We start from the raw sequence: 27066 nt of genomic DNA, 5'->3' as shown, positions 1-27066 counted from the left end.
ACTTCATGGTGCAGATTTGACGTGTGATTATACAGATAGCTTGCACATGCTAGCCTTGTCTGGTTTTTATAGAGCAGGTGCCTTCCGATAATGAGACTATGAGCTCTTTGGCGACCTCTAGTCTATTTTAGGAGAACTGATGTCAAATGGAAATAATTTTTGTAATACTTTCTATTACAAGGCTCCTTGAATGTTTGCATTGATTTGCAGAGCTAATATAACTAATATATCGTTCTCTTTGAAGCTGAACATTTAAAGCTAAAATTAGACAAAACGCCCTTTAACCCTTTGAATGAACAGAAACCACTCCCAAATATGATCTGTTCAATTTATAAACAACTCACCAGTGCATATTTGGCTAACACAATCTTTGCTTAAATCTCAACTATAGGATCACTGCCTCTCCAAACTTTTATATGTTCTATATCTTTACTGACAGCACACCCACATCCTGTTTTTTTTTGTTTTTTTTTTTCGTGTAGCTCGGTATACAGTCACTCCCACTTACCTGTGTTGTCATAGCGGAACAGCGTTTTACAAGTTCAGAGTTCCTGAAGAACTTCCTAATTTTCCTACTCACCTAATTTCATAAAACGACCTGTGATCCTTTGGGACCAACATAATTTGAGGGCAGGACTAGGGAGGTGGATGTTGCTTGCTGTATGTAAGTCTAGTGTGTACTAGCAGAGCTAGGACAGTAGATATGACTAGGTGCGGTTGTATGCTGGTTGATATCATTTAGTCCCACCAAGCATCAGCATTACGAATATGATGACTTCACCTCTATGGACTCAAGGACTACTAAGCGCAAATGAAAGGCTTCAGACAATGATTGGGCAACACTTATTTATCTCACCGCTAGAAATGGGGATTCCACAGCGGGAGAAACTCATTTTCAATTGTGGACAGGCTGGCAGTCGAAGGGCAAATGATCTACAGGGCTGAGCGCAGGAGGTAATTACCAAGGCATTCATATTTATCTACATTTTGGAGTTACTCTTTAGGCCTGTGCCCTGAGACTCAGTTGTGAATTTTTTTCTGTTGGGGACCACCATCATGCATCTCCTGTAGCATAGTGAAGGTGAAGCCAGGCTGCCAGTCACAATTCACAAAGATACCGCTGCCCTTTCTATGACATTGTATGCCACTGCTGTCTGTAAGGCCCCCTTCACACGGATACGGTGCGGTATGGCTGCACCCCAAATGTAGCGCATTGTGCCCACGGGTTTTCTCTTTTTCATAGAATTCTTTTAGGTCCCATGGTTCTGGTGCACTTTCTGAAAGTTCACTAAAATGGCAGGACATAATAGAGCTGTATGGGAAAGTGCAGAAAACTGGCAGAGGTACACTGCGCTACACCCAAAATGGGATAACACGCACTGCATTAGTGTGCAAGGGGCCTAAAGGTCAGAGGCCGGGTGCAGATGGAATTGGAAGGTTTAGCAGTTTGCCTATAAGAAACAGTATTTGGTCTATTTAGGATGTATGTTGTAGTGAAAGAAGTATTTGAAACAGTTGATGGAGCAGATTTTAAAGGTACCTCTGATGGAGCATATTATAGAGGTACCTCTGTTTGATGGAGCAGATTATAGAGGTACCTCTGTTTGATGGAGCAGATTATAGAGGTACCTCTGTTTGATGGAGCAGATTATAGAGGTACCTCTGATGGAGCAGATTATAGAGGTACCTCTGATGGAGCAGATTATAGAGGTACCTCTGATGGAGCAGATTATAGAGGTACCTCTGATGGAGCAGATTATAGAGGTACCTCTGATGGAGCAGATTACAGAGGTACTTCTGTTTGATGGAGCAGATTATAGAGGTACCTCTGATGGGAGCAGATTATAGAGGTACCTCTGATGGGAGCAGATTATAATGGTACCTCTGTTTGATGGAGCAGATTATAATGGTACCTCTGTGTTTGCAAACTTTTTTTTTTTTTGCCCTGTAGGCAGGCTGAGAGGCAGGTGATACATTTTGGCGATTTATTTATTTTTTGCCTCTATTCATACCTCAGATGGATGGGTGCTGTTAACACAATTTCAGAGGCGTTTCACTAATGTTAAACTCTGTGTACATGGAGTATGTTTGCAACTTTTAGAAAAAGGAAGGTCATTCGAATGTGGCCTGAAACCCACAAAATTTGGTACTGATTTACTAATTAGTGCAAAATCCAGTGCAGCACTGCATTGAAACCAATCGGCTTCCATTTTTTCCCGTCAAAGTTTATTTGAACAAGCTGAAGTTAGGAGATGGTTGGTATCTGTGCAGAGCTGCACCAGATTTTGTACACTCCAGTTTTAGTAAATCAAACCCAATGGGTTTTGCTTTATAGTGGAACTCTAAACAAAACAGCTTGGGTACAGTGGAGGGGAGTTCTAACCTCTGTAAGGTTTTTATTGCTATCTTTGTCCATGTTGGTGTGAATCAGCCTCACTCCCTATGGCAGTGACTGTTCTCTCCAAGTTAGAGGTTGGGGGAAATGCATTATTTTACTTGTCATTGGAACAGGAGGTGGGGGATAAATCTCCCAATGAGGACGCCTGTTGTGGATACAGTTGTCGGAGGCAGGAACTTCCCTTACTCTGGGGATATTCCTTCTCAAAACTTAACAGGCATTTCAAACCCTTCCCCATAGTATTAAATAAATTGTCCGCATTTCCACTTTAGTATAGGACCTGATTCATTTTATTCTATATCGTGGGTTGTATTTGCTGATGTGCTATATCTGACTTGTCTGTTTCTTTACGTTCTAAAAAAATTGCAAATCATAATCTGAATGGAGAGAAAGGGTACAAAGGTTTTTAAGTTTGACTCCGAGTTACCCTGAAGTTTAGTTATTAAAAAGGACTGGTGTAAAAAAAAATGTACTTGGTTGGCATTCTGTTTGACCAGAAGACGTTGGTTTGCTATCTTTATAAATACGTAGAACTGTACTCTAAGATAAAGACATTAAGTTATGTTAAGATATAAATGTTATTCCTTACACCAGACAGTCAGTCACGGCGAGCTGTAAATGTTATCACAGCAGCTTTGCCTGGGCCATGCACTGGACGCTTTCCCCATTCGGGTCAGTAGGGAGCATCTCTGGTGTAGACTGTGCACTAGAAGAGGACTAAACCTTTCCCAATGCTCATCACTCAATTCTCTTTGAACTTCTACTTTCAATATTTATGCTGTATTTTTTGATATTGGCAAAGCTTGAGAACTTCAGAAAATGGCATAAAAGTGAAACAAGCTTATTAATTGATGTGGGTGTTATTTATTAATATGGTGCAATGTAAATCAATGCTCTTTATTCCACAAACTGTTTTCTAACATTACTGGTTGCAGTCCGGTCAGACTAGCAGCTTTTCTTAGTCTAGTTTTGCCAATATCGAAAACCTATTTATGCAAATGTTAATTGATTTACATGTAATATAATTTAAAGATTTCCAGTCAAAAGTTAAATCCATTAACAAATACATTATTTCTCTCAAACAGTTTTTTTAGTTTTTGATTATTACAATAGACCTCTCGTGGTAAACAAAAGGGCACGTCTTTATGCCCAAAGCAACCAGTCCAGTACTCCTGTGTTTCTAGCACAGTATGGGAGAGTGGAATGATATGCCAATTGTAAAAAGACTGAGCTTCTATAGGAACATTGTAAAAAATGTTCTTATAGAAGCTCAATCTTGAAGTACGCAGTCATCTAGAGAACTCAGCCAAAACAGAAATCTTTGATTTATTCTATTTCAATTTTTTGATCAGTCGATGACCGGTCTACTTTTTATCGCTCAAAAATGGAGGTTATCTTTATTTTTCTTCCCAGCTTTCAATGATTTTAAAAGCTGCACCACTCCAGAATCCATTTCTGTTTTTAGTGTGGAACCAGGAAAAATGTACATCTTTTGGATCCTTAGTGCTGTTTGGTACCACGCCCACAAATCCCCCCCCCCCCGCCCAAGGCAGAGATGTAGCACTTCACAATTGACTGGGCACAATAATAGTTGATTTTTCTCTTTCGTTATCTGACAGACTCAGCTCCTGATCTTCTTAACAATTGGGTTATACTGGCTACACCCATGGGCAGTCCCAGGGGGTATACTCCCTCTCTGCCTAGTCAAGAATAAGGACCTAGTTCCTTGCTGGAATCTCTGGTCCTGGCAATTTTTTTTCTTTTTAGATAGAAAATTTTCTCCTGTTTTTTTTTTCCTGTGAGAGCTACAATTAACTGCCGGACTGGACAACGGGCTGGACAATCTAAATCCAGTAGTCACCCCAGTCTGGCCAGCGAATGCGCGCAGACCTCAGGTCCGCGCTAGGTCGGCCGTGACATAGCCCCACTGGACAGGGGCTGGCCTGCAAGTTAAATGCCTTGCAAGGTCGCATGTGACTGGGTCTCGGCCCGAGTCGCAGCGTTCCTCCTGGCCGATAGCTCCCCATTTTGATGGTGAGGAGGTTCTGTCTTGATTGGTGCCCGCCTGGTTCCTCGTATGCTGAGTAGCTTTTCCCCCTGGAGGGTTTTGGGGTGGACATGGGCCACTTCTTGGGATGGTCGGACCCCCGGGATCCCCTCCTTCCAGTCAGGCATCCCCTTCTTCATCTGTCCCCCCATCCTACCTCCTCCATTTATGTTGGGGCTGTGAGGTTGGTCTGGTCCACTTCCTGGGGTGGGGGCAGGGCGCTACACTGGCGATGGGGGGGGGGGTTGTACCTGGTGGGCGCTCCTGCCAGGGCCCCCTACCCTGCCTGGGCCTGTCCTTGAGGCCTAGGGATCCCTTCTGGGTGCCACCATTTTGGGGTAGCCTGTGTGCTGTATGCACGGTAGCCATGTTTGTGTAGTCTGGCGGCCATTTTGCGGTGGTTTGCCATTGAAAATAGCGGCAGCCATGACAGTGGAGCCCTGTGGGTGGTGATTTCAGCGGTGGGGGCCCCTTCTCATCCCCTGTTGCTGACTTCTGGATCTTTTTACTTCCTGATCGCTGCGCATAGAGTGCAGATTATCCTGGTGGCTGCAGGTGCCTGTTTCTGCTAGGTAGTGAGTCTGGTGGGGTCATTTCCCTCTCTTCCTATGATTGCTTGGTGCTTTGCGCCTAGGTGCTGCTGCCACGTGGTGGGGGTTGTCCCTTTACAGTGTGTTACTTTTTTTGTGGGGTCCCCCTGGTGACTCATGGAGTCTTTGGAGCACATCTCACCTGGTCCCCTCTCAGAGGCTGCAGGGCCCTTCGGGTCCCAACCATCCATCGATGCATTGAGAGGCGTCCTGGAGTCCTTTGTGTCCCAGATGGAGGTGGCTTTCAGGCGACGGGCTAGCAAAATGCGCCCCCTGCCTCGTCTTCTCATCTTATCCTGAATCTGATTCGGCAGCCGTGGACGTGGGTCTCCCTTCTGGGTCTGCGACCACATGCCCGGAATCCTCATATCGTGAAGATGATTCCTCCACATTTGCAACTAAGCACGAAAAAGGCGCTGGTGGAAGCACTGATTGGATCTGTGCGTGAGACCTTGAAAATGGAAGACACAGCTGAAGCTGCAATAGAGGCGCAGGTTCCCTTTTGGCATTCACAAGCCATCCAGAACAGCAAAGATGTTTCCTCTCCCCACCTATTTTGACAGAATGGTCGCTAAAGAGTGGAGACGACCAAAGGGTCCCCTTGGGGTCCCTAAGCGCTTTACTATGCGATACCCCTATGAGGAGTCCCCTATTAATAAGTGGACTGTTCCAATTCTCAGGCTAACAGGAAAGCAGAGGCTATGGCCCACAATATGTACATTCTCGCTGGTTCGGCACTGAGGCCGGTATTCACCATTGCCCTAGGGTCGCAAAATCTAAATGAGTGGGCTAAGCTTTTAAGCTGTGACCTGGAGGGAGAACAGCTCCCCCTGCCTTTGCTGAGCTGGTGGACCAGCTGGTCCAGGGGCTGCCGTTTTATCTGTGATGCCTCTTTGGCTGTGACTCCACTAGTGGTTTGGCTCTCTGTTTTGGCAGTGGTCCTTTGGCGTGTCTTTTGGCCTAAATGCTGGTCTGCCGATCAGACTTCTCAAAAGGCCTTGACTGATCTCCCCTTTCAAGGAGACTGCCTGTTTGGCGCTACCCCAGATGACCTCATTAAAGGTCTCACAGGGGGAAAGAGTACCTTTCTTCCGCAGGCTAGTAATGGCATGAAACCTCGTCCTAGATGAGCTAATACGTTTTTTCCTCGCTCAGGGTCAACTGACAAGGGCTCAAAGCCTTTCAGGGCCTCTTCTGGAGGATCCGAACGAACCTGGTCTGGCAAGCTGAGAGTGGGCTTCTCCAGACCCACGCACAAGGCTCCTTCAACATGAAGGTGCGCCCTCACCCGTATCGGGGCTGGAGTAACGTCTTCACTGGTTTACGGACCTGTGGACTTCCCTGGTATAAGACAAGTGGGTCCAGAAAGTCATTTGGTCTGGCTACAAGATCAAATTTCGCTCTTGCCCCCCTGGCAAGGTTCTCTCCTTCCAACTTGCGCCTATCCTCGGACCGCTTGCAGGGTCTGTTTGGGATAGAACAAGACCTGTTACTTTACTCGGTTCAGACTTTGGAACATTTTCAGGGTTTTTACTCAAAGCTGTTGGTGTCCACCTTCGAGGCGGTTCTGTTTGGACAGTTCCATTTGAGGTCCCTGCAAAGAGAGATTCTGGCCGAATGGGACAAGACTCCGCACTCTCTGGTCAATCAGATCCTGCTGAGCCTAGGGACGAAGGAGTCCCTGATATAGTGGCTTTGTTCTCCGGTGCTTCGGCTAGGCAAATTCTTCCTCCCCTTGTATAGGAGAGTGGTCACCAAGGATGCCAGCCTGTCCGGCTGGAGAGGCGTCCTCTGCAAAAATTCTGCTCAGGGGATCTGGACACAGGACGTTCCAAGACATTGATCGGTAGTCTGGACTCTTCCAAACGATCAGACTATGGCTGGACCATTGGACGGATTGCCTTCAGGGATGGTCCAGTGTACATTCAAACGGACAATGCCACGGCTGTGGCTTATGTCCATCACTAGGGGGGCACAAGAAGTGTGCTGGAGGTAGCCGGCATTCTAAGGTGGGCAGAACCATTTGTTCCAGCCTTCTCCGCCGTACACGTTCCCTGGGTGGAAAACTGGCAGGCGGATTACCTCAGTCGGCAGGATTTGGACCAATGGAAGTGGTCCTTTCATCCGGAGGTGTTTCATCAGTTGTGTCTCCTGTGGGGCATCCCCGAGGTGGAGCTGTTTGCGTCTTGGCTCAACAGAGAGGTGCAAACGTTTGTGGGCTCAGTCACGGGGATCCTCTGGTGGATGCCACGGACACACTGGTGACCCCGTGGGGTCAGTATTGTCTGATTTACGCCTTGAGGCAGAAGGGGTTCTGGTTATCTTAGTTTCTTCGGGCTTGGTACGCCGATCTGGTGCAGCTGGTCGCCGATGTTCCTTGGAGGCTTCCTCTCAGGGAGGATCTGCTGTCCTAAGGACCAATCTTTCATCTTGCTTTACAATCGCTGGCTTTGACGGTTTGGCTGTTGAACGTCAGGTGCTGATGGATAGAGCTTTGTCGGAGTCAGTCATTCCAATGCTTTTAGGCCCCTTTCACACAGGCGGAACGTTCAGATCCACCTGTCATTTTTTTTTCCGGCGGATCTTAACGGTTCCCCCATGCATCCCTATGGGGCATCGGATGTCAGCGGAGACATGTTCGCTGACATCCGATCCGTCAAATCTGGACGGATGGAAAACCTATTTTCCATCCGTCCAGCGGATCGGATGAGAACGGACCGACGGTCTGTTCCCATCTGATTCCCCCATAGAGATATATGGGGCTCTGACAGCTATGTCTCCGCAAACAGTGCAGAGAACAGCTGTCATTCTCCTGCTCAGCGGGGGATCGGCGGATCGATCCCCCGCTGAGATAAACGGAGTCCGTCCGACGGACACACAGTGTGAAAGAGCCCTCAAAAGCTAGGAAATCTACTTCTAGGAAAATCTACCATCGTATGTGGAAGTCGTACATTGCGTGGTTTGAGTCTCTTGAGGTTCATCCTCGCTCCTTCTCAGTGGCTCGATCTAGATCTTCCTTCAATGGGGGTTGAACAGAAATTGGCCTTGAGTACCATCAGGTCAAGTTCCTCCTTTCCCGGTCAAAGCGCACTCCACTTGTCCGCTCAGTGCCTCCTGGGCCTTTCCGTCATCCGGCGTCAGTGACGCAGGTTTGCAAGGAGACCACCTGGTCGTCGGTGCACACTTTTTTCAAAGTACTATAAAATGGAGGTGTTGGCATCTGCGGGTGTTTCCTTTGCAACTTTTGCAGGCTGCTTTTTAGAGGACCTGGTCCTCTCTGATGGTGTATTGTTTGTTTTTTCAGGTGAGCTCCAGTTGTTTTGGTTGAGCTCCTGTTTACCTGGTTGGCTATAATTGGCTTGGGAAATTCCTTTTTGCTGTTCCCACCCCTTATGTTTACACTGCTTTGGGACGTCCCAATGGTTAAGAAGATCATAAGCTGTGTCTGTCAATGAACGAAAGAGAAAATGGGATTTTTGACTTACCGTAAATCCATTTCTCTGTTCATTGGCCGACGCAGCACCCATCCCTCTGTGGAGTTGTAATTCTTCTGACACTGCTTGTAACAAAACTGAGTACAGTACTTATAGCAGAGAGGGGGAGTATACCACCCTGAGACTGCCCATAGGCGTAGCCAGACTTTTTTTCTGCCTAGTGTCCTACTCCTGTAGGGGGCAGTATAACCCAATGGTTAAGAAGATCAGGAGCTGTGTCCGTCAATGAACATAACATTAGAGAAAGGGATTTTGGTAAATCAAAAATCCAACTTTTCCTATATTCTTATAATAAATTTACTGGAGGAAATAGAACGTATAACTTTTGTATGATGCTCCCTCTGTTGAATTTTAAGTAGGAATATATGGAGATCTCCTCCATTGTGCCGCTGATCACTAGGCTAAGCCTATCAGAACTTTTCATGGTGGGAATGGAGGGCCACGGGTAAGTTCCTTGTTGGCACTAAAGACCTGGCAGGCACTTAATTCTGCCCCACTCCACCTAAAAGCAGAAGTCCATTTCTGGTAATGGTGCGCTTAATGCTTGAGAAAAATTGTAAAAATTACAATTTTGTAATGAGATTTTACTTTGACTGGACTCTTTCTTCTTCACTCTGCCGATGTGGGAAGGTGATAAGTCTGTGTAATTCTCTTATAATTACTCTCTGGTAATTTGTAACCTTTCCTTCTGGTGTGTGTTCTCTTCTCTTCTCTCCAGTTTTCTGTTTCTCCTGCTCCTGTGAGATCTGACTCTCCCGTATATGCAAACCTACAAGAACTGAAGATTTCCCAGTCCAATCTACCCCCACAGCCCAACTCTGCCCCTGTCCAAATTACAGGGGAGTGGGAAACGCACAAAGATAGCACTGGACGCTTCTATTATTTTAATAAAGCTACACAAGAACGAACTTGGAAACCGCCACGCTGCACAAGAGACCCAAGTAGGGGAGAGTCAGTGAATCAAACCGATCATGAGGTAGGTTGATTGCTCATATGTCAAAGAATCTCAGAATCGATGTTTATCAAATCTTTCTTTTGTCCTCATTTTTACAAAAATGTTTAGGTATTCAAAAAAAATACTGCCTGTGTGGCCCACCGCTAATTTGTGTTTAGCACTTCCCTTTTTCTGTGGTTTAAACGATTTCTAAGGACAAAACTTTTATTTAATATTTTTTTTTGGGGGGATAGAGTAGGGAAAGGTTAAAACCCTTGTTAGTTTTTTGTTTTTTTGTTTTTTGTTTTTTTGTTTTTTGTTTTTTTCTTTTAATAAAGAAAATGACCTGCTAGACAACTTGTAGTAGTCACTTACTTACTGAATGTGTCCTGTAATGTTGGAAGACATTTCATTGCCCATTTAGGTACAGGGCGTAAAATGAAGTATTGAGTATGTCACCATTTTTCTTGGTAAATGTATTTCTAAAGGGGCTATTGACATGACATATTCACCACATGTCTATAACAACCCATGCAATCCATACATACAAAGAAACCAAAACAAATAAGTTCAGAAATTAGATGTAATAAAATGGAATGACATAGGGAAAAAGTATTGAACACATGAAGAAAGGGAGGTGCAGAAAGCCAAGACACCAGCTGAAAGCAATCCTACCCCTGGTCTCAACTAATGGCCTATAAAAAGGTGTCACACAAGAAACTTCTCCTAATGGGTAAAAACAAAGACCTCTCAAGACCATTACAACCTTATTGTTGCAAAAACATACTGATTGCATTAGTTACTGAAGGAATGCTAAACTTTTGAATGTTCCAGTGAGCACTGTTGGGGCCATAACATGGAAGTGGAAAGAGCATAATTTCACCATAAACCAGCCACACCTAGGTGCTCAATGCAATATTTCTAGGCTCGGGGGGGGGGGGGGGGGGTTACGACCCCTCACTTTTTTTTTTTTTTTTTTTTTTCTTTTCTTTCTTTCTTTCTTTAATTTTTTTATAGTCTGGTGTCAGCAATTGCAACCGTGAGTCAATTTAAATGTGATTTGACTCGTTTGTTTTTTGTTTTGTTTTTTTTTCAGAATGTCATTTTTGCTGCAGCATGTTGTATACACAGTACAGATGCGCCACTTTACAGGCAGATTAAGGGGACCCTCCCAAGCACTATATTTCAGGGAATTTCTAATTTTTATTGTTGAACTGTAAGCATCATTAAAATCACTGCTCCTTAAAAATCTTTAACTTTAAAAATGTTTTTGCATTGATATATGTCCCTGACAGTACCCGAACCCCCATACCCTTTTTATGGCTAATGTCTTGCATATAAGCCTTCAAAATGGGCATTTTTTTTCCTGTTCGGCTCCCGTAGACTTCAGTGGGGTTCGCCATTTGGGGGTCATTCGGCCCATCTCGCCTTCCTACACATTCTCATTGAAGGATTTCCTTTCCGTTCCAATTATTTTTTTTTTAGAATTTCCTTCACTTTCATACCTGCCGACAGTAGTCTCCAGGTCAGATCGAGAGGTTGGACCACAAATTATTGCCACACTTTCCACTGGTTAAATTACATTTTTTTTTTAATGACTCACAATATGGGTTTAGGTAGTAGCTTACATTTAGCTATCTTAAATAAACTCCTTTATATGTACACATGTATTATTTTGCGGTCTTTACATGTGTACAGCATTAGCATCCTTGGTATCTAGGATGCCATGGGGTTTCCTACCCCTTACTCCCTTGGTTAGTGAGGTGCAGGTAGCTTCTGCTGCCCCTCCTCCTTGGCTGCTAGCATGCAGGCAGCTCCCGCCGCCTAGAGTGCTTGGTTTCTAGGACACAGGTGTCTCATACTACCTAGCATCCCTGTTTGCTAGGATGCAGATACTGCTGCCTGCTGTTCTGGTTTCCTGGGACACAGATGGTTTCTGCTTCCTAGCATCCTTGGTAGCTAGAATGAAGGTGGCTCCTGCAGCGTAGCATCTCTAGTTGCTAGGACCAGGGCATCTCCTGCCAACTAACGTTCCTGATTGCTAGGTTGCAGGGCACTCTTGCCATCTGTTGATATTGGTTTCCTGGATGCAGGCAGGTACTGCTGCCTAGCATCTTTATTTGCTAGGGCACAGGCATCTTGTGCTCTCTAGCTTCCTAGGTTGCTATAATTGCCATTGAGCATCTTTGGTTGCTAGGACACAGATGCCATTCACATCATGTGTACATCGTAGATATTTTCATGTTGGCCTTGAACAGTGGGGACGGCCAGTGGAATACATTTAGTACATGAGCACACATGGCGGGTCTGAATTGAATTTTGTGCCAGTGTGCATGAGCCCTTAATCAGTCTTAACAGTACTAGGAAAAGTGTTACCATTCCAGAATGCACAAAGTTGGGCATATTACAAACGGTGTTAAAGAAGTGTAAAATAGACTAGCAGTGGATGTTCCTGCTCTGTAGATGGGTAGGAGGGTGAATACTTGGGAGAGTATATTCATTACTTTACAAATCTATTAGCAGATGACACATTTCCAATATACAGGTGCATCTCCTAAAATTAGAATATCATCAAAAAGTAAATTTATTTCAGTAAATTTTAAAAAGGGAAACTCCTATATTTTATATAGATGCGTTCCACACAGAGTGATATTTTTCAAGCATTTCTTTCTTTTAATTTTGATGATTATGGCTTACAGCTTTGGGGAGCCATGTCATCTGCTGGTGTTGGTCCACTGTGTTTTATCAAGTCCAAAATCAGCACAGCCCTCTACCAGGAAATTCTAGAGCACTTCATGCTTCCCTCTGTTTACCAGTTTTAAGACCATGATTTCATTTTCCAGCAGAACTTGGCCCCTGCCCACACTGCCAAAAGTACCAATGCCTGGTTTAAGGATCATGGTATCACTGTGCTTGGCTGGCCAGCAAGCTCACCTGACCTAAACCCCATATAAAATCTGTGGGGTTTTGTCAACAGGAAGATGAGACACACCAGACGCAATACAGACAAGCTGAAGGCCACTATAAAAAAAAAAAAAACCTGGGCTTCCATAACACCTCAGCAATGCCACAGGCTGATTGCCTCAATGCCACGCCGCATTGATGCAGTAATTCATGCAAAAGGAGCCCTGACCAAGCATTGAGTGCATACTATACTGTACATGATACATCATTGACAGACACAGCTCCTGTCATTCTTGACCATTGGGTTATGCTGCCCCCCCTACAGAAATAAGACACAAGGCAGAAAAAACTTCTGGCTACACCCATGAGCAGTCCCAGGGGGTATACTCCCTTTTCCTGCTATAGTTACGCAGTTTTTTCTGCTTAGTCAGGAGTAAGGACCTTGTTCCTTTCTGGTCCTGACAATTTTTTAGATGGAACATTTTTTCCTCCTGGATTTTTCCGGTGAGATCTACAATCAACTGCTGGACTGGGCAACGAACTGGATAATCTAGATCCAGTTGTCACCCAGTCTGGCCAGCGTGCACGCAGGTCTTCACTCCATGCTAGGTCAGCCGTGACATAGCCCCACTGGACAGGGGCTGGCCCTGCAAATTAAAAATTCTTGCTAGGTCGCATACGACCTGGTCTCGGCCTGAGTCGAAGCGTTCCTCCTGACTGACAGCCCCCTCCCATTTCGATGGAGAGGAGGATCTGTCTGGAGCGGTGCCCACCTGATTCCTGGTATGTGGAGTAGCTGTCCCCCCTCTACCCCTGGAGGGTTTTGGGGTTTACGGGAGTCCCTCCTTAGAACGGTCAGAACCCCGGGTTCCCCTCCTTCCCACAGGCACCCCCCCCCTGCCAAGTTCCTAATCCTGCCCCCCCCCCCCCTCCTATTCATATGCTGGAGATGTATTTTTTGGGGTGGTCTGGCCTCTTTCCTGGGGTGGGGACAGGGGGGGGGGTTGTACCTGATGGGGGCTCCTGCCAGGGCTCCCTGTCCTGCCCTGATCTGTCCAGAGGCTTGGTCTCCTGATTTCTGGGTCCTTGTAGGCCTCGTGGCACCGCGCGGAGCCGCCATTTTGGTGTTGCCTTGTGTATTCCCATACACGGTGGCCATTTTCTCGTAGTTTGCATTGCAAATAGTGGTAGCAATGGCAGTGGAGCCCCGTGGGCAGCGATTTCAGCAGTGGGAGCCCCTCCTTATCACCTGTTGCTTAGCAGCACTTTTTTGTGGGGTCCCCCTGGTGACTCATGGAGTCTTTGGTGCACGTTTCCCCACTTGATCCCCTCTGAGGCTGCGGGGACTCCTGGGTCCCAACCATCCATCCATGCACTGAAGGCAATCCTGAAGTCTTTTGTGTCCTAGGTGGAGGCGGCATGTGGGCAAAAGGCAGAAAGCACCCCCCCGCCTTCCCCTGCCTCATCCGCCGCGGACATGGGTCACCCTGCTGAGTCATTGACCATGCGTCTGGCATCCTCTGATAGTGCGAATGATTTTTCCACGTCTGCAATGGCGCACGAAAAGGCGCTGGTAGATGCACTGATTGTATCTGTACTTGAGACCCTAAAGATGGAGGACACAGCTGAAGCTGCGACAGAAGCAAAGGTACCCTTTGGCACTCGCAAGCCATCCAGAGTGGCAAAGGTATTTCCTTTCCCCGCCTATTTTGACAGAATTGTCGCAAAAGTGTGGGGACGACCAAAGCATCCCCTTGGGGTTCCTAAGCTCTTTACTAGGCGTTTTCCCTATAAGGAGTCCCTCCTTAAGAAGTGGACTGTGCTACCAGTGGTGGACCCTCCGGTTTCCAGATAAAACAAGGCAGCCATGATTCCGGTGGAAGAGTCTCCGACCTTTAAGGATCTGGCAGACCGGAAGGGGGGGCTGTGGCCCGCACAATGTATACCCTGGCTGGTTCGGCAATGAGGTTGGTATTCACCATTGCCCTAGTGTCGCAAACTTTGACCGAGTGGGCTAAGCTCCTACGCCGTGACCTGGAGGGAGAACTGCTCCCTCCTGCCTTTGCTGAGCTCGCAGACCAGCTTGTTTAGGGGCTGCAGTTTTTATCTGTGATGCATCTTTGAATGCAACTACCCTGATTGCTCGCCTGTGTTTTGGCAGTGGTCTTTCGGCGTGTCCTTTGGCTCAAATGCTAGTCTGCGGACCAGACTTTTAAAAAGGCCATGACTGATCTTCCCTTTCTAGGAGATTGTATGTTTGCAGCTACCCTGGATTACATCCATTAAAGGTCTCACAGGGGGGAAGAGTACTTTACTTTTCTTCCGTAGGCTACTAAGGGCAAGGAACCTCATCGTAGACGTGGACCTTCCTTTTCGACTGATACATTTTTTCGTCCCTCAGGGTCGACTGACAAGTGCTTGAAGCCTTTCAGGCTCTGGCGAATCCAAATGAACCTGGTCTGGCAAGCCTAGAGTGGGCTTCTCCAGACCCGCGGACAAGGCTCCTTCTGCATTAAGGTGCACCCTCACCGTATCAGGGGTGGGGGGATGTCTTTGCTGGTTTCCGGACCCGTGGACTTCCCTGGTGCAAGACAAGTGGGTCCACAAAGTTATTCAGTCTGGCTACAAGATTGAGTTTCGCTCTTGTCACCCGGCAAGGTTTTTTTCCTTCCAACCTGCACCTGTCTCCAGACCAGTTACAGGGTCTGTATGGGGTTGTTAAAGACCTGTTCCTTCAAGGGGTGATTGTCCCAGTTCCGACTTCGGAAACTTTTTAAGGCTTTCTACGCAAACCTGCTCAGTCCCCAGGAAGGAAGGCAAAGTGTGTCCAATCCTGGACCTCAAGGCGCAAAACTGCTTTGTGAGGATACAAAAGTTCAGAATGGAGTCTAGTGTTGGCATCCCTGCATCAGGGGGATTTCCTCTCCTCTATAGATATCAAGGATGCATATCTTCACATTCCAATATGTGCCAGTCCCCAGCATTTTCTCCACTTTGCTGTGGGAGAGGAGCATTATCAGTTTGTGGCATTACCCTTACCGCTCCTCGGGTCTTCACAAAAGTTTTGGCTCCTGTGCTAGCCTTGCTATGCCAACGGGGATCGCGTTACTGGGCTACTTTCACAATCTCCTTCTGCGAGCGGAGTCTCCCTCTGCTCTGGTGGAGAACCTGGAGATCACAATATGAACTCTGTTGGAGTTCGGCTGGATTCTGAATTTTCAGAAGTCTGCCTTGGTTCCGTCCACAAAGCTGGACTTTTTGTGCCGGACTCTGGACAAACTCCAGAAATGGCAGGCTGCAATTTGCTTCCTGCTGTCCAACAAATGGTCATCCCTCCGGACTTCCATGCAGGTGCTGGGCCTGATGGTATCCACCTTCGAGCCTGTTCCATATGAGGTCCCTTCAAAGGGAGGATTTGAATAAATGGGACAAGACTCCGCAGTATCTGGAGAATCCGATCCGAGAGAGTCAGGGAACACAGGAGCTCTTGATATGGTGGCCGTAGATCACCAAGGGGGCACAAGAAGTGCCCTGGCAGCTCTGGTAGTAGCCGGCATTCTAAGGGGGGCAGAATGGTTTGTTCCAGCCCTCTCCGCAGAAAACTGGCAAGCGGATAACCTCAGTCGGCAGGCGATGAACCAAGGGGAGTGGTCCCTTTTGAAAATATTCAGCAGATTCCCCTGCTTACACTGTCCCAGAAAAAAGAACAAGGGCGCCAAGTCATGAATGGAAATAGACAAATGACAATTTATTGCAGCAACTTACATGTAAAAACAGGAGATCCAGAGGACAGTCATATGGATGTAGATCAGCAGTTCCCACAATGGGACCAGTAGAAGTTAAACAAATCAAGAAACTGACATAACGGTCCTGTGCTGTGTAGCAATAGACAGTTCCAGCTGCCGGCCAATGCTGCAAGTATCGTGGGCTCCCTGGATGGGCAGCCTCACAGGTGTCCGTTGTACAGCAGAGCTGGTGGGGATGGTGACACGGAACCGGAAGTGGCGTGTGTAACCTGACGTTTCCTCCACAGAGTCCAACAGGGATCAGGGCTAGACAGAGCGCGGAGGGCGGGCCGCAACGCCTTTTCGGAGGTCCTCCATCAGGCAGGACCGCCGCTCCACCGAAGGACACTTGTATAGGAAACACAGACAAAGGGACCTATTAAGCTAAAGGTGATTTGGGTTAGCATCAATAGGAATTATTACAAGCAAAATGGAAAAAGAGAGCCCTGTCAATGGACTACAGTGGTTATACACAAGCAGCACACTTGTGAATATATTAAAAGACACTGTATATCTCCATATTATGCAAATACCATAAGTATGAATCAATGAATTTAAATTAAAACAACCATAATACTGCATGTAGAAAGAAGGGGAAACCACCCACCTGTATAAAACAGGTGTGGGGGCTTCCTGTCACCTGTCCCTCGACCCTATATAAGCAGTGTCACGATGTTAAATTAACATTGTATGGAATATGTATAAATTTGTAAAAACTACATAGATAAAAAATGGATAATAAAATGCATATAGATAAAAAGCATATAAATATAAATAACACCTAAGATTATCATGACTGCCCTATTGGCTGACAGGCCATATATATATATATATATATATATATATATATATATATATATATATATATATATATATATATATATATATATATATATATATATATATATATAATAAAAATATGTGGGGGACCGATGGCCATCACAACATAAGATATGCCAAAGCAACTATGCTGCAATAGAAATACTTGCAAAGGATCCTATTGGACCAATTCATATAGAGAAAACAGATTAGGAATAACAGAATTACATCATAAATATCTAGAAATGCTCATTACAAAATCGTATTAATTTCGAGCTCCTCATTTAACCCCCCAGGTGCCAAAAAATTAAGAGGAAAAATCCAGAAAGTTTCTCTATGGCAGAGGGTCAGGAAGCGCTCTGCTACCGAATCACCGGGGGGGGGGGGGGGGGGGAATGGTCTCTACACTTTCCCAGAAGGTGGCCTTTTTGGTGACTTTTACTTCTGCGCTCAGGGTGTCTAAACTGGCGCCGTTATCCTGTCGTTCACCTTCTTTGGTCATACACAAGGATAAGGTGGTGCTTCACCCCTGTCCGTCTTTCCTTCCTAAGGTGGTCTCTGACTTTTATTTGAATAAAGACATTTGTGTTGCCTTCTCTGTGTCCTAGGCCTAAACATCCAAAGGAAATTGCCTTGCATGCCTTGGATGTGGTTCGGGCAATTCGGGTGTACCTGGCCGCTACGGAATCAAGGATGGCCCTTGCAAAGGATTGCTCGCTTCCTCTGTGACCATTTCCAGATGGATCAGACAGACGTTGGTTCAGGCCTATTCTATCAGGGGTCAGGTTCCTCCTTTGTCAAAGCGCACTCTATTAGGGCGCTTCGTGCCTCCTGAGCCATCCCTCATCAAGCGTCAGTGACGCAGGTTTGCAAGGCGGCCACCTGGTCGTCGGTGGCTGCAAGGATTTGCAGGCTGCAGTTTAGGAGGACCTAATCCTCTTTGAGGGTGTAATGTTTTTTCACATGGACTTCAGTTTTGCTTGAGCCCCTGTCGCCTGGGTGGCTGCTGTTTAGCCTTGGGAATTTTTTTGCTGTTTCCCACCCCTCATGTTTGATACTGCTTTGGGATGTGGCAATGGTCAAGAATGACAGGAGCTGTGTCTGTCAATGAACGAAAGAGAAAATGGGATTTTTGACTTACCATTTCTCTGATGTTCATTGAAGGACACATCACCCACCCCTCTGTGGAGTTATAATTCTCCTGACACTGCTTGTTAAAAAACTATAGCAGGAAGAGGGACTGCCCATAGGTGTAGCCAGAAGTTTTTTTGTCTAGTGTCTTACTCCTGTAGGGGGCAGCATAACCCAATGGTCCGGAATGACAGGAGCTGTGTCAGTCAATGAACATCAGAGAAATGGATTTTACGGTCCAAAATCTAATTTTTTAATAGATATTAACCACTTTTAGACCTAAAGGATTTGCCCCCTTAATGACCAGGCCCTATTTTGTGATTCGGCACTGTTACTTTAACGGACAATTGCGCGGTCGTGCCGCGCTGTACCCAAATAAAATTGATGTCCTTTTTTTTCCCCACAAATAGCTTTCTTTTGGTGGTATATGATCACCTGTGCGATTTCTTCTTTCTTTTATTTATTTATTTTTGCGCTATAAACAAGAAAAGAGCGACAATTTTGGAGAGAAAAAAAAAACAAAAACAATATTCTTCACATTTTGCTATATGACATTCTCAAAAAAAAAAAAAAAAAAATCTAAAAATCTAATTTTTTTTTTAACAATTTTAGGCCAATTTGTTTTCTGCTACAAATTTTAGTTAAAAAAAATTGCAATAAGCGTGTTTTGATTGGTTTACACAAGTTATGGCGTTTACTAACTACAGGTAAGATTTGTCTTTTTTTTTTTTTTTTTACTAGTAATGGCAATCTGCGATTTTTTTTTTTTTTTTTTTTTTTTTTTTTTTTTTGTGGGACTGCGACATTGCGGCAGACAGATCGGACCCCTGACTGATATTTTTGACACTTTTGGGGGGACCAGTGACATTACTACAGTAATCAGTGCTAAAAATATGCACTGTTACTGTAATAATGACACTGGCAGGGATGGGGTTAACATTATGGGTGATCAAGGGGTTAAATGTGAGCCTAGGGCAGTGATTCTAACTGTGGGGGAGGGGCTTCTGAAATGACCATAGAGACATGTGATCCTATATAGAAGGATCACATGAGCGCTATGATCAATGCAGGGAGATGAACGGTCAGCTGTGTTTATAACAGCTGACTGTTCTTTCTCAGCGGGGAACGATCGCAGGTGTCGGGTGACAATCGGAGTCGCCTGACACACGCATCGGGTTCCCCGCTGACGGGCGGGAGCGTGCCACCGGCAGCGCAAGGTCGCCTCCTGAGAGCGAGCGATGTATACCTATGACGCTTTGCCCAGGAGCGGCTGCCTGCCGCAGTATATCTGCGGTGGGTGGTCATAAAGTGGTTAAAGATCCTTCCTGTTTTTATATTTATGTAATATTCTAATTTTCTGAGATACTGAATTTTGGGTTTTCAGTAGATGTAAGCCATAATTATCAAAATGAAAAGACTAAAAATGCTTGAAATATTTCACTCTGTGTGTAATGCATCTATATATATATAAAATCACTTTTTTTGCATTGAGTTACTGAAATAAATTAACTTTTTCATGATATTCAAAATTTATGAGATGCACCTGTATGCACTTCAGCTGTCTTTTAAACCTTTTTTTTTTTTTTTTTTGCCCTTTCAAGACTTTGGTTATAAGAGTTACTCATGAATAAAACTCTCAAATAGGGTTTTTCTTGTGTGTGCAAGCCCCTAAGATTGTGAAGCATTAAACTGAATCCAACCTTTAGTTGTTGAGTCACCTGTGAGATCATTCTAGCTAATAGTTGTTTTATTTGGTGTGGTCAAATGTGCTGGATAAATTAAACAAAAGAATGCCTTGTACATACCTGGGATTAGTCTTTTAAGAAATCACATTGATCAAACTGCACCCCTTTCTGTTTTATTCACTTAAAGGACCACTGAACACGATGCTGCATTTATAGTTGTTGCACAATAACCATTAAATATACAGTATAAGGGATATGATGGCATCTTGAGAGTGCCTGAAGAGATTTGAGTTAAGCCAGCCATAGACAGTTAAATTCTTGGCCGGTTCAGCAAGGACCAGCCGATATTCAAACCATCTATGGGATTGTGCTCAAGTCGATCCATCATATGGACTTTGGTACAACCAGAATGTCGGATTTCTAGCATGCGATTTGTTGCCAGTGGCTATAGAACACAAAAGCTCCATGGGAGGGATTCCCCCATCAACACTGACGCAATTGATGGGGGAATCAAGCAATTTTCTTTTCTGCAACCCTTGAGTTGCAGAAAGGAAAATTGCACAATCTATGGCCTGATTTAGGCCGGCTATAGACTGTTTGTGGGCAGGCTGAATGTACCAAGTTGATTGATCAGCCTGCCGGATTCAGTTGCAATTATCGCTAGCAGTCAACTGCTCTTGCCACTAGCAAAAATCACGGTCTTCTCCCAGCAGGGACGGCTTACCCCGCCTGCCCCCGCAGGAAGAATACAATGTTTCGGCAGGAGGGATTCTGCTGTCAGCACTGTCTGTGTTGATAAGGGAATGGTGTGAATTTTGCAGGAAAGAAATTTGCTCCGTCTGTGTCCTGCCTTGGTGCATGTAAATCCTAACAATGAACTTCTTAAGCCTCGTACACACGCACCTATTGTTGGCCGAGAATTTTCGGCCACTGTCCGATCGGCCGATTATCGGCTTATTGGTATGATGCTTCCGACAACCAACTGCGAATTTTCGGCCGAACAAAATCTGGTGTGCATGCTATAAAATTTTTGTTGGCCGTCGACAGAACAGCCGATTGTTCGTCAGTCAGTACAGATTTCGGCAGACAAAAATCAGATGAGCAAGACTGGGCATGCTCAGAGAAGAAAAAAACACATGGAAAGTCAACCATCACATGACATCACTTCTGAAGTTGGTTTTTGTTGGCCGACAAAAGTCCAGTGCAAGTCTAGAGCACATTTCAACCAACACAACAACACTGGACAAAAGACGGCCGATCGGTCGGCCAACAATCGGTGCGTGTGTACGAGGCTTTACTGGCTCCATTTTCTTCTGAGCACTAAATTTCTAACAGTTTATAACAAAACACTTTCATTGGTATATTTAACCTAAAGGATGCAAATAAGAGAAGTCCATGTTAGGCTTTATAAACACTTAAAAAGGGCTAATTTATTCCACTTTCAAGGTTATATTGCAATGCACACTGAAATAAAAAAAAAAAATTTGCTGCAGTGTTACGATTGAGTAGGATTTGTTCAGATGTCCATCAGTCATGTCATTGCATATGCTTGCATGTTCACACATTAAATGGGGGAGGGGGGGGGTCACTTTTATTCTTTATCGAGGTTGAATCAGGACCCCATGCAAGGTTCAATTTCCTGTAATGTTCCTCTGTAGCAACCGATCATGTTATGTGCTCTGTTGTCCACTGTCACTATTGCAATGATCTGTTGCTGCAGAGGGATGTAGGAAAGTTGTACAGTATTTGCTCAGATCAGTAGTGCTGAATTCTGGACCCTGCTTGGCCCTGACTACTCAGTTCCAACCCAGACAACTGCCAGACCCTCAGCAGCTGCACCATTTTAAAGTGCTGGGCAAAAAACTGCAAGGGGGACTCCATTGGGTAAAATGTGACTTTATTCAAAAAATTAAGTCCTGCTAGATCCCTTCAGGCTTGCCCCTTTTTCAGGTATAGCAATGTAAAACAATAAAAAGATATCTATACTGTTTAAAATACAGTAATAACTCACCCTGCTCTGCACATGCTCAGTTGCTCTCCATTTTTAGGCATTGCCGAATTTGTAGAGGCCGATCTGCTGACAGCTTTAAAGCGGAATTAAACCTTCCTATTCTTTACAGCCAAGGAAGCTGCTTCTGTTTGCTCTGCAACTGCTTTGGTGCTGCGCATGTGATCAGTTATGGCACCAGCCATTTAATGGTTTGACAGTTTGGTTGAGGACACAAGCATATGTGACTGTTATAAATCCTGGCATTCCTGGAATGTAACTTTGTTTTTGTTTTTTGAAACCGTTAAATTGATGGGTTTAGTTCCGCGTTATGATTTACTGCTGTGCAGGGGCTCTGGGCTTCAACAAAATGGCAACCTCTGGCAAGAAGAAACCAGAAAAATGCTGGAGGCAATTTACAGCGCACACTAATGTTGGTATCATAATTTCTCTATCGTTCATTGACACACAGCTCCTGATCTTTTTAACCACTGGGTTATACTGCCCCCTACATGAGTAGGACACTAGGCAGAGAAAAAGTTAGACTACGCCTATGGGCAGTACCAGGGGGTATACTCCCACTCTCAGCTATTGGCACTTTCCTTGCTGGGAAGTTCAGTCCTTGCTTTTTTTCTTAATGGATTTTTCTTTTTTTTCCTGTTTGAGAATATACAGTCAACTGCTGGACTGGGCGATGGGCTGGATATTTTTTTAAAATCAAGTGGTCACCCCAGTCTGGCCAGCGCGCATGTGAAGGCCTCAGCTCCGCGCTAGGTCATCCGCGACATAGCCCCACCGGGCGTGGGCTGGCCTGCGAGTTGAGCATCTCACAAGGTCGCATATGACCTGGCCTCGGCCTGAGTCGCACCGTTCCTCCTGCTGGCCGACAGCCCTCCCCCCCCCCCCCCATTTTGATGGAGAGCAGGTTCTGTCTGGAATGGTGCCTACCCTGTTCCTGGTACGGTAAGTATCTGCCCCTCCCCCTAGAGGGTCTTGGGGTGGACATGGGTCGCTCCCTGGTACAGTCAGACCCCTCTGTTCTCCTCCTTCCCATGCAGTGTCGCCCCTCATCTGCCTACATCCCCCCCCCCCCTCCACCCTCCCCATGGGGTTGCCATACCACCTTTTCAGGTCGTTCTGGGGTGTGGAGTTGGTGATGGGTGTGGAGGGGGGGATTGGCTTTTGGGAGGGGGCTGTACCTGGTGGGGGCACCTGCAGGGTCCCCCTTCCTGCTGGTGTCATTTTTGGGGCTCTTGGGACCCCTCCTGGGCTCCCGGGAGCTGTGCGGTGCCACGCAAGGCTGACCTTTTCTTGCAGCCTGTGTGCTGTTGATTCGTCGGCCATGTTTGTGTAGCCTCAGTGGCCATTTTCTAGTGATTTCTTTTTGCTAGCCATGGCTGTGGAGCATATATGGACGGTGATTTCCGCGGTGGGAGCCCCTCCTTATCTCCTGGTGCTGACTCCTGGATCTTTCTGATCGCCGCATGTGTGTGCAGATAGCCTGGTGCTGCAGTGCCTGATCGGTGGGTGGTGAGTCTGGTGGGGGTCCTCTCCCTCTCTGCCATAAGATCTGTGTTTTTATACCTTTTTATTGTGGGTTTCCCTTTTTCACTCATGGAGTCCCTGGAGCACATTTCCCCACCTGATCCCCTCTCAGAGGCTACCGGGCTCTCCGGGTCCCAGCAATCCTTTACTGCACTGACGGCAGCCCTGGAGTCTTTGGTGTCCAAGGTGGATTTGGTCCTGGGGAAACGAGCTAGCAAAAAGCATGCCCCGCCTTCACCTGCCTCATCTGTCTCATCAGATCCTGATTCGGCCATCGCAGGCGCGAGTCACCCTGTGTCCACACACCCTGATTTCTCAGATAGAGAGGATGATTGCTTTGCTCCTTTAGCTGTGCCTGTGCATGAAAAGGCGCTGGTGGATGCACTGATTGTATCTGTGCGTGAGACTTTAAAAATGGAGGATGTGGCCGATGCCGCATCAGAGGCATTGGTTCCTTTTGGCACCCACAAGCCCTCCAGAGCGGTAAGGGTGTTTCCCTTTCCCGCTTACTTTGACAAAATTGATGCTAAACAGTGGGGTTGTCCAAAACGCCCCCTTGTGGTCCCTAAGTGTTTTGTTATGCGGTACCCTTATGATAACTCCTGCTTAAAAAGTGGACTGTCCCACCTGTGGTAGACTCTCTGGTTTCTAGGTTTTAACAAAGCAACCATGATTCCGGTTGAGGAGTCCCTGGCCTTAAAGGACCCGGCTGACAGAAAAGCCGAGGTTGTGGTCCGCCATATGTACACTGTGGCTGGTTCGGCACTTAGGTCGGTTTTTACTATTGCCCTGGTGTCATAAACTATGACCGAGTGGACCAAGCTTTTATGCTGGGACCTGGAGGGGGAGCAGCTTCCTCCTGCCTTTGCTAAGCTGGCGGACCAGTTGGCCGCAGTTTGTCTGTGATGCCTCTTTTGAATGCAGCTCCTGTGATTGTGAATCTGTCTGTCTCAGTAGTGGTCCTTAAGCGTGTTATTTGGCTTAGATGCTGGTCTGCGGACCAGACTGCTAAGAAGGCCTTATCTGATCTCCCCTTCCTGTTTGGAGCTTCCCTGGATGACATCTTTAAGGGTTTCACCGGGGGGAAGAGTACCTTTCTTTCGCAGGCTAGAAAGGGCAAGGAGCCCCGTTGTAGACGTGGTCCATCCTTCTCGGCACATACGTTTTTTTCGTCCCTCTGGATCTCAAGACAAGGGATCAAAGCACTTCAGGGCCTCCTGTGGATCCTGATGAACCTGGTCTAGCAAGGTGAGAGCGGGCTTCTCCAGATCTGCGGACAAGGCTCCCTCAGCATAAAGGGGTGCCTTCCCGCCATATGTTGGGTGGGGGGATGTCTTCGCTGGTTTCTGGACCTGTGGACCTCCCTAGTACAGGACAAGTGGGTCCACAAAGTCATATGTTCCGGCTGATTGTCCCAGGAATGACTTTGGAACGTTTTTAGGGGTTTTATTCAAACCGGATAAGTCTCCAAGAAGGAGGGCAAAGTGCATCCAATTCTGGACCTCAAGGTGCTAAACTGCTTTGTGTGGGTGCAGAATTTCCGAATAGAGTCCATTCACATGGTAGTAGCATACCGGCATCAGGGGGATCTTCTTGCTTCGATCAACATCAAGGACGCTTACCTTCACATTCCAATATGTGTTGGTCACCAGCGCTTCCTCCACTTTGCCGTGGGGGTTAGCATTATCAGTTTGTGGCATTACCCCTTTGGTCTCGCCTCTGCTTCTGGGTTCGTCACAAAAGTGTTGGCCCCAGTACTGGCATTGTTGCATCAGTGGGGTATCATGGTACTGAGGTACCTGGACTATCTTCTGCTGCGAGCAGTCTCCTACTGCTCTGTTGGACAATTTGGAGATTATTCTGCAAACTCTGAGGGAGTTTGGTTGTATTCTGAACCTTTTAAGAAGTCTGCTCTGGTTCTGTCCACAAATCTGGACTATCTGGGTCTGACTCTGGACTTGGCCTTAGCCAGAGTGTTCCTTCCTCTCGAAAAACTTTAGAAACTGCAGGAAGCAATTCAACTTCTGGTGTCCCGCAGACGGTCATTCCTTTGGACTTGCATGCGGGTTCTGGGCCTGATGGTGTCTGCCTTCAAGGCGGTTCCGTTTACACAGTTTCACACAAGCTCCCTGCAAAGAGAGATTCTGGTCAAATGGGACAAGAATCCACAGTGTATAGACAAACTGATCCGGCTGAGCCAGGGTACGAGAGGGTCCCTGATCTAGTGGCTTTGTTCTCCGGCACTTCGCCAGGGCAAATCCTTTCTCCCCCTGTACTGGACGGTGGTCACCACGGATGCCAGCCTGTCCAGGTGGAGAGGCGTCCTCAGAAAAGATTCTGCTCGGGGGGTCTGGACACTGGAAGAGTCCAGACTGCAGACCAGTGTACTGGAGCTCCGAGTGATCAGACTTTGTCTGGATCGTTGGATGGATCATCTTCAGGGGTTGTCCGGTGTGAATTCAATTGGACAATGCCACGGCTGTGACCTATGTCAATCACATAGCCAGCATTCTAGGGTAGGAAGAATGTTTGTTTTATTCCAGCCATCTCTGCTGTACACGTTCCGGGGGTGGAAAATTGTCAGGCAAATTGCCTCAGTCGACTGGTGTTGGACCAGGGGTATTGGTCACTTCACCTGGAGGTGTTTCATCAGTTGTGCCTCTGGTGGGGTACTCCCAAGGTGGACCTGTTGGCCTCTTGTCTCAACAGGAAGGTGCAGAGGTTTGTGGCATGGTCTTGGGACCCTCTGGAGGATGCCACAGATGCGCTAGTGGCCCCGTGGGGGTCAGGATCGTCTGATTTACGCCTTTCTCCTTCTCAAGCTTCTGCAAAGACTTCTGTGAAGGATCGAGGTAGAAGGGATTCCGATCATCTTGGTGGCTCCAGACCTCGCCAGTCTTGGTACGCCGATCTGGTACGACTGGTCGTCTGTTTCTTGGGAGTCTTCCTCTCAGGGAAGATCTGCTGTGCCAATCTTCCATCCTTCTTTACAGTCGCTGGCTTTAAAGCGGAGTTCCGGGCACAGAAGTAATTTTTTACTAAACATACCCCCAGGACAGTCAGGGCTAGCACATTCCACAATGGCTAGCCTCTGATCTGTCCCGGTTCGCACTTACCTTTTAGAAGAAATACTTACTTATAAAATTTCTTCCACAGCGTTTCCATCTCTCTTGTGGGCAGCTGAAGCCGGCGCGGTCCTCTTCTGTGTCTTCTTGTCCCAGAATGCGCCTGCACCGGCCCCTCTCGCCACTTCCGGTGCGGCGCCGCATTCCTCCACAGCTTCTGGGCATGCCCAGAAGCTGTTTAGCAGGGGAATGCGGCGTCGCCCGGAAATGACGAGCGGGGCCGGTGCCGTCGCATTGATTCCTGGGAGCTATGACGTTCAGCTCCCAGGAATCCTAGCGAGACAGGAAGTGACGGGGTGAGCCGCGGCTCCGAGGGAGGAAGTACTCTGAGGTGAGTATCTTTGATCTTCAATTACAAGGTAAGTAAACAAAAAAAAAAAAAAAAATAACTATCCAATTCCTTTTCAGGTGAGGTCTACCTAGCGGAGGGGCACAAAAAATATTGCTTTTGTGCCCGGAACTCCGCTTTAACTGCTTGGCTGTTGAAAGCCAGGTGCTGAAAGATAGGTTTGTCTGATTCAGTGATTCCTACGCTGTTAAAAGCTAGAAAATCTACCTCTAGGAAGATCTACCATCATACATGGAAGTCGTACATTGCGTGGTGTGAATCTCTTGGGGTTCA

The 27066-nt window shown here is 46.5% G+C and overlaps 1 protein-coding gene across 5 annotated transcripts in view; it reads left to right on the top strand.

Annotated features, from left to right (window-relative positions):
* Positions 1-27066, top strand: part of ARHGAP12 (Rho GTPase activating protein 12) — a 238373-nt gene that overhangs the window by 131868 nt on the left and 79439 nt on the right. For 4 of the 5 annotated variants that reach the window (XM_082258391.1, XM_082258390.1, XM_082258389.1 and 1 more), the window contains exon 3: positions 9248-9505. The exons of the other annotated variant lie outside the window; for it this stretch is intronic. In XM_082258391.1, coding sequence (XP_082114517.1) covers positions 9248-9505 — 258 coding nt within the window. The remainder of the gene's footprint in view (positions 1-9247; positions 9506-27066) is intronic. 5 annotated transcript variants of the gene reach the window in all.

This window comes from Pelophylax lessonae (genome assembly GCF_965119305.1).
Source record: "Pelophylax lessonae genome assembly, chromosome: 5".
NCBI classification, from domain to species: domain Eukaryota; kingdom Metazoa; phylum Chordata; class Amphibia; order Anura; family Ranidae; genus Pelophylax; species Pelophylax lessonae.
This window is presented reverse-complemented; position numbering and strand designations above follow the sequence as displayed.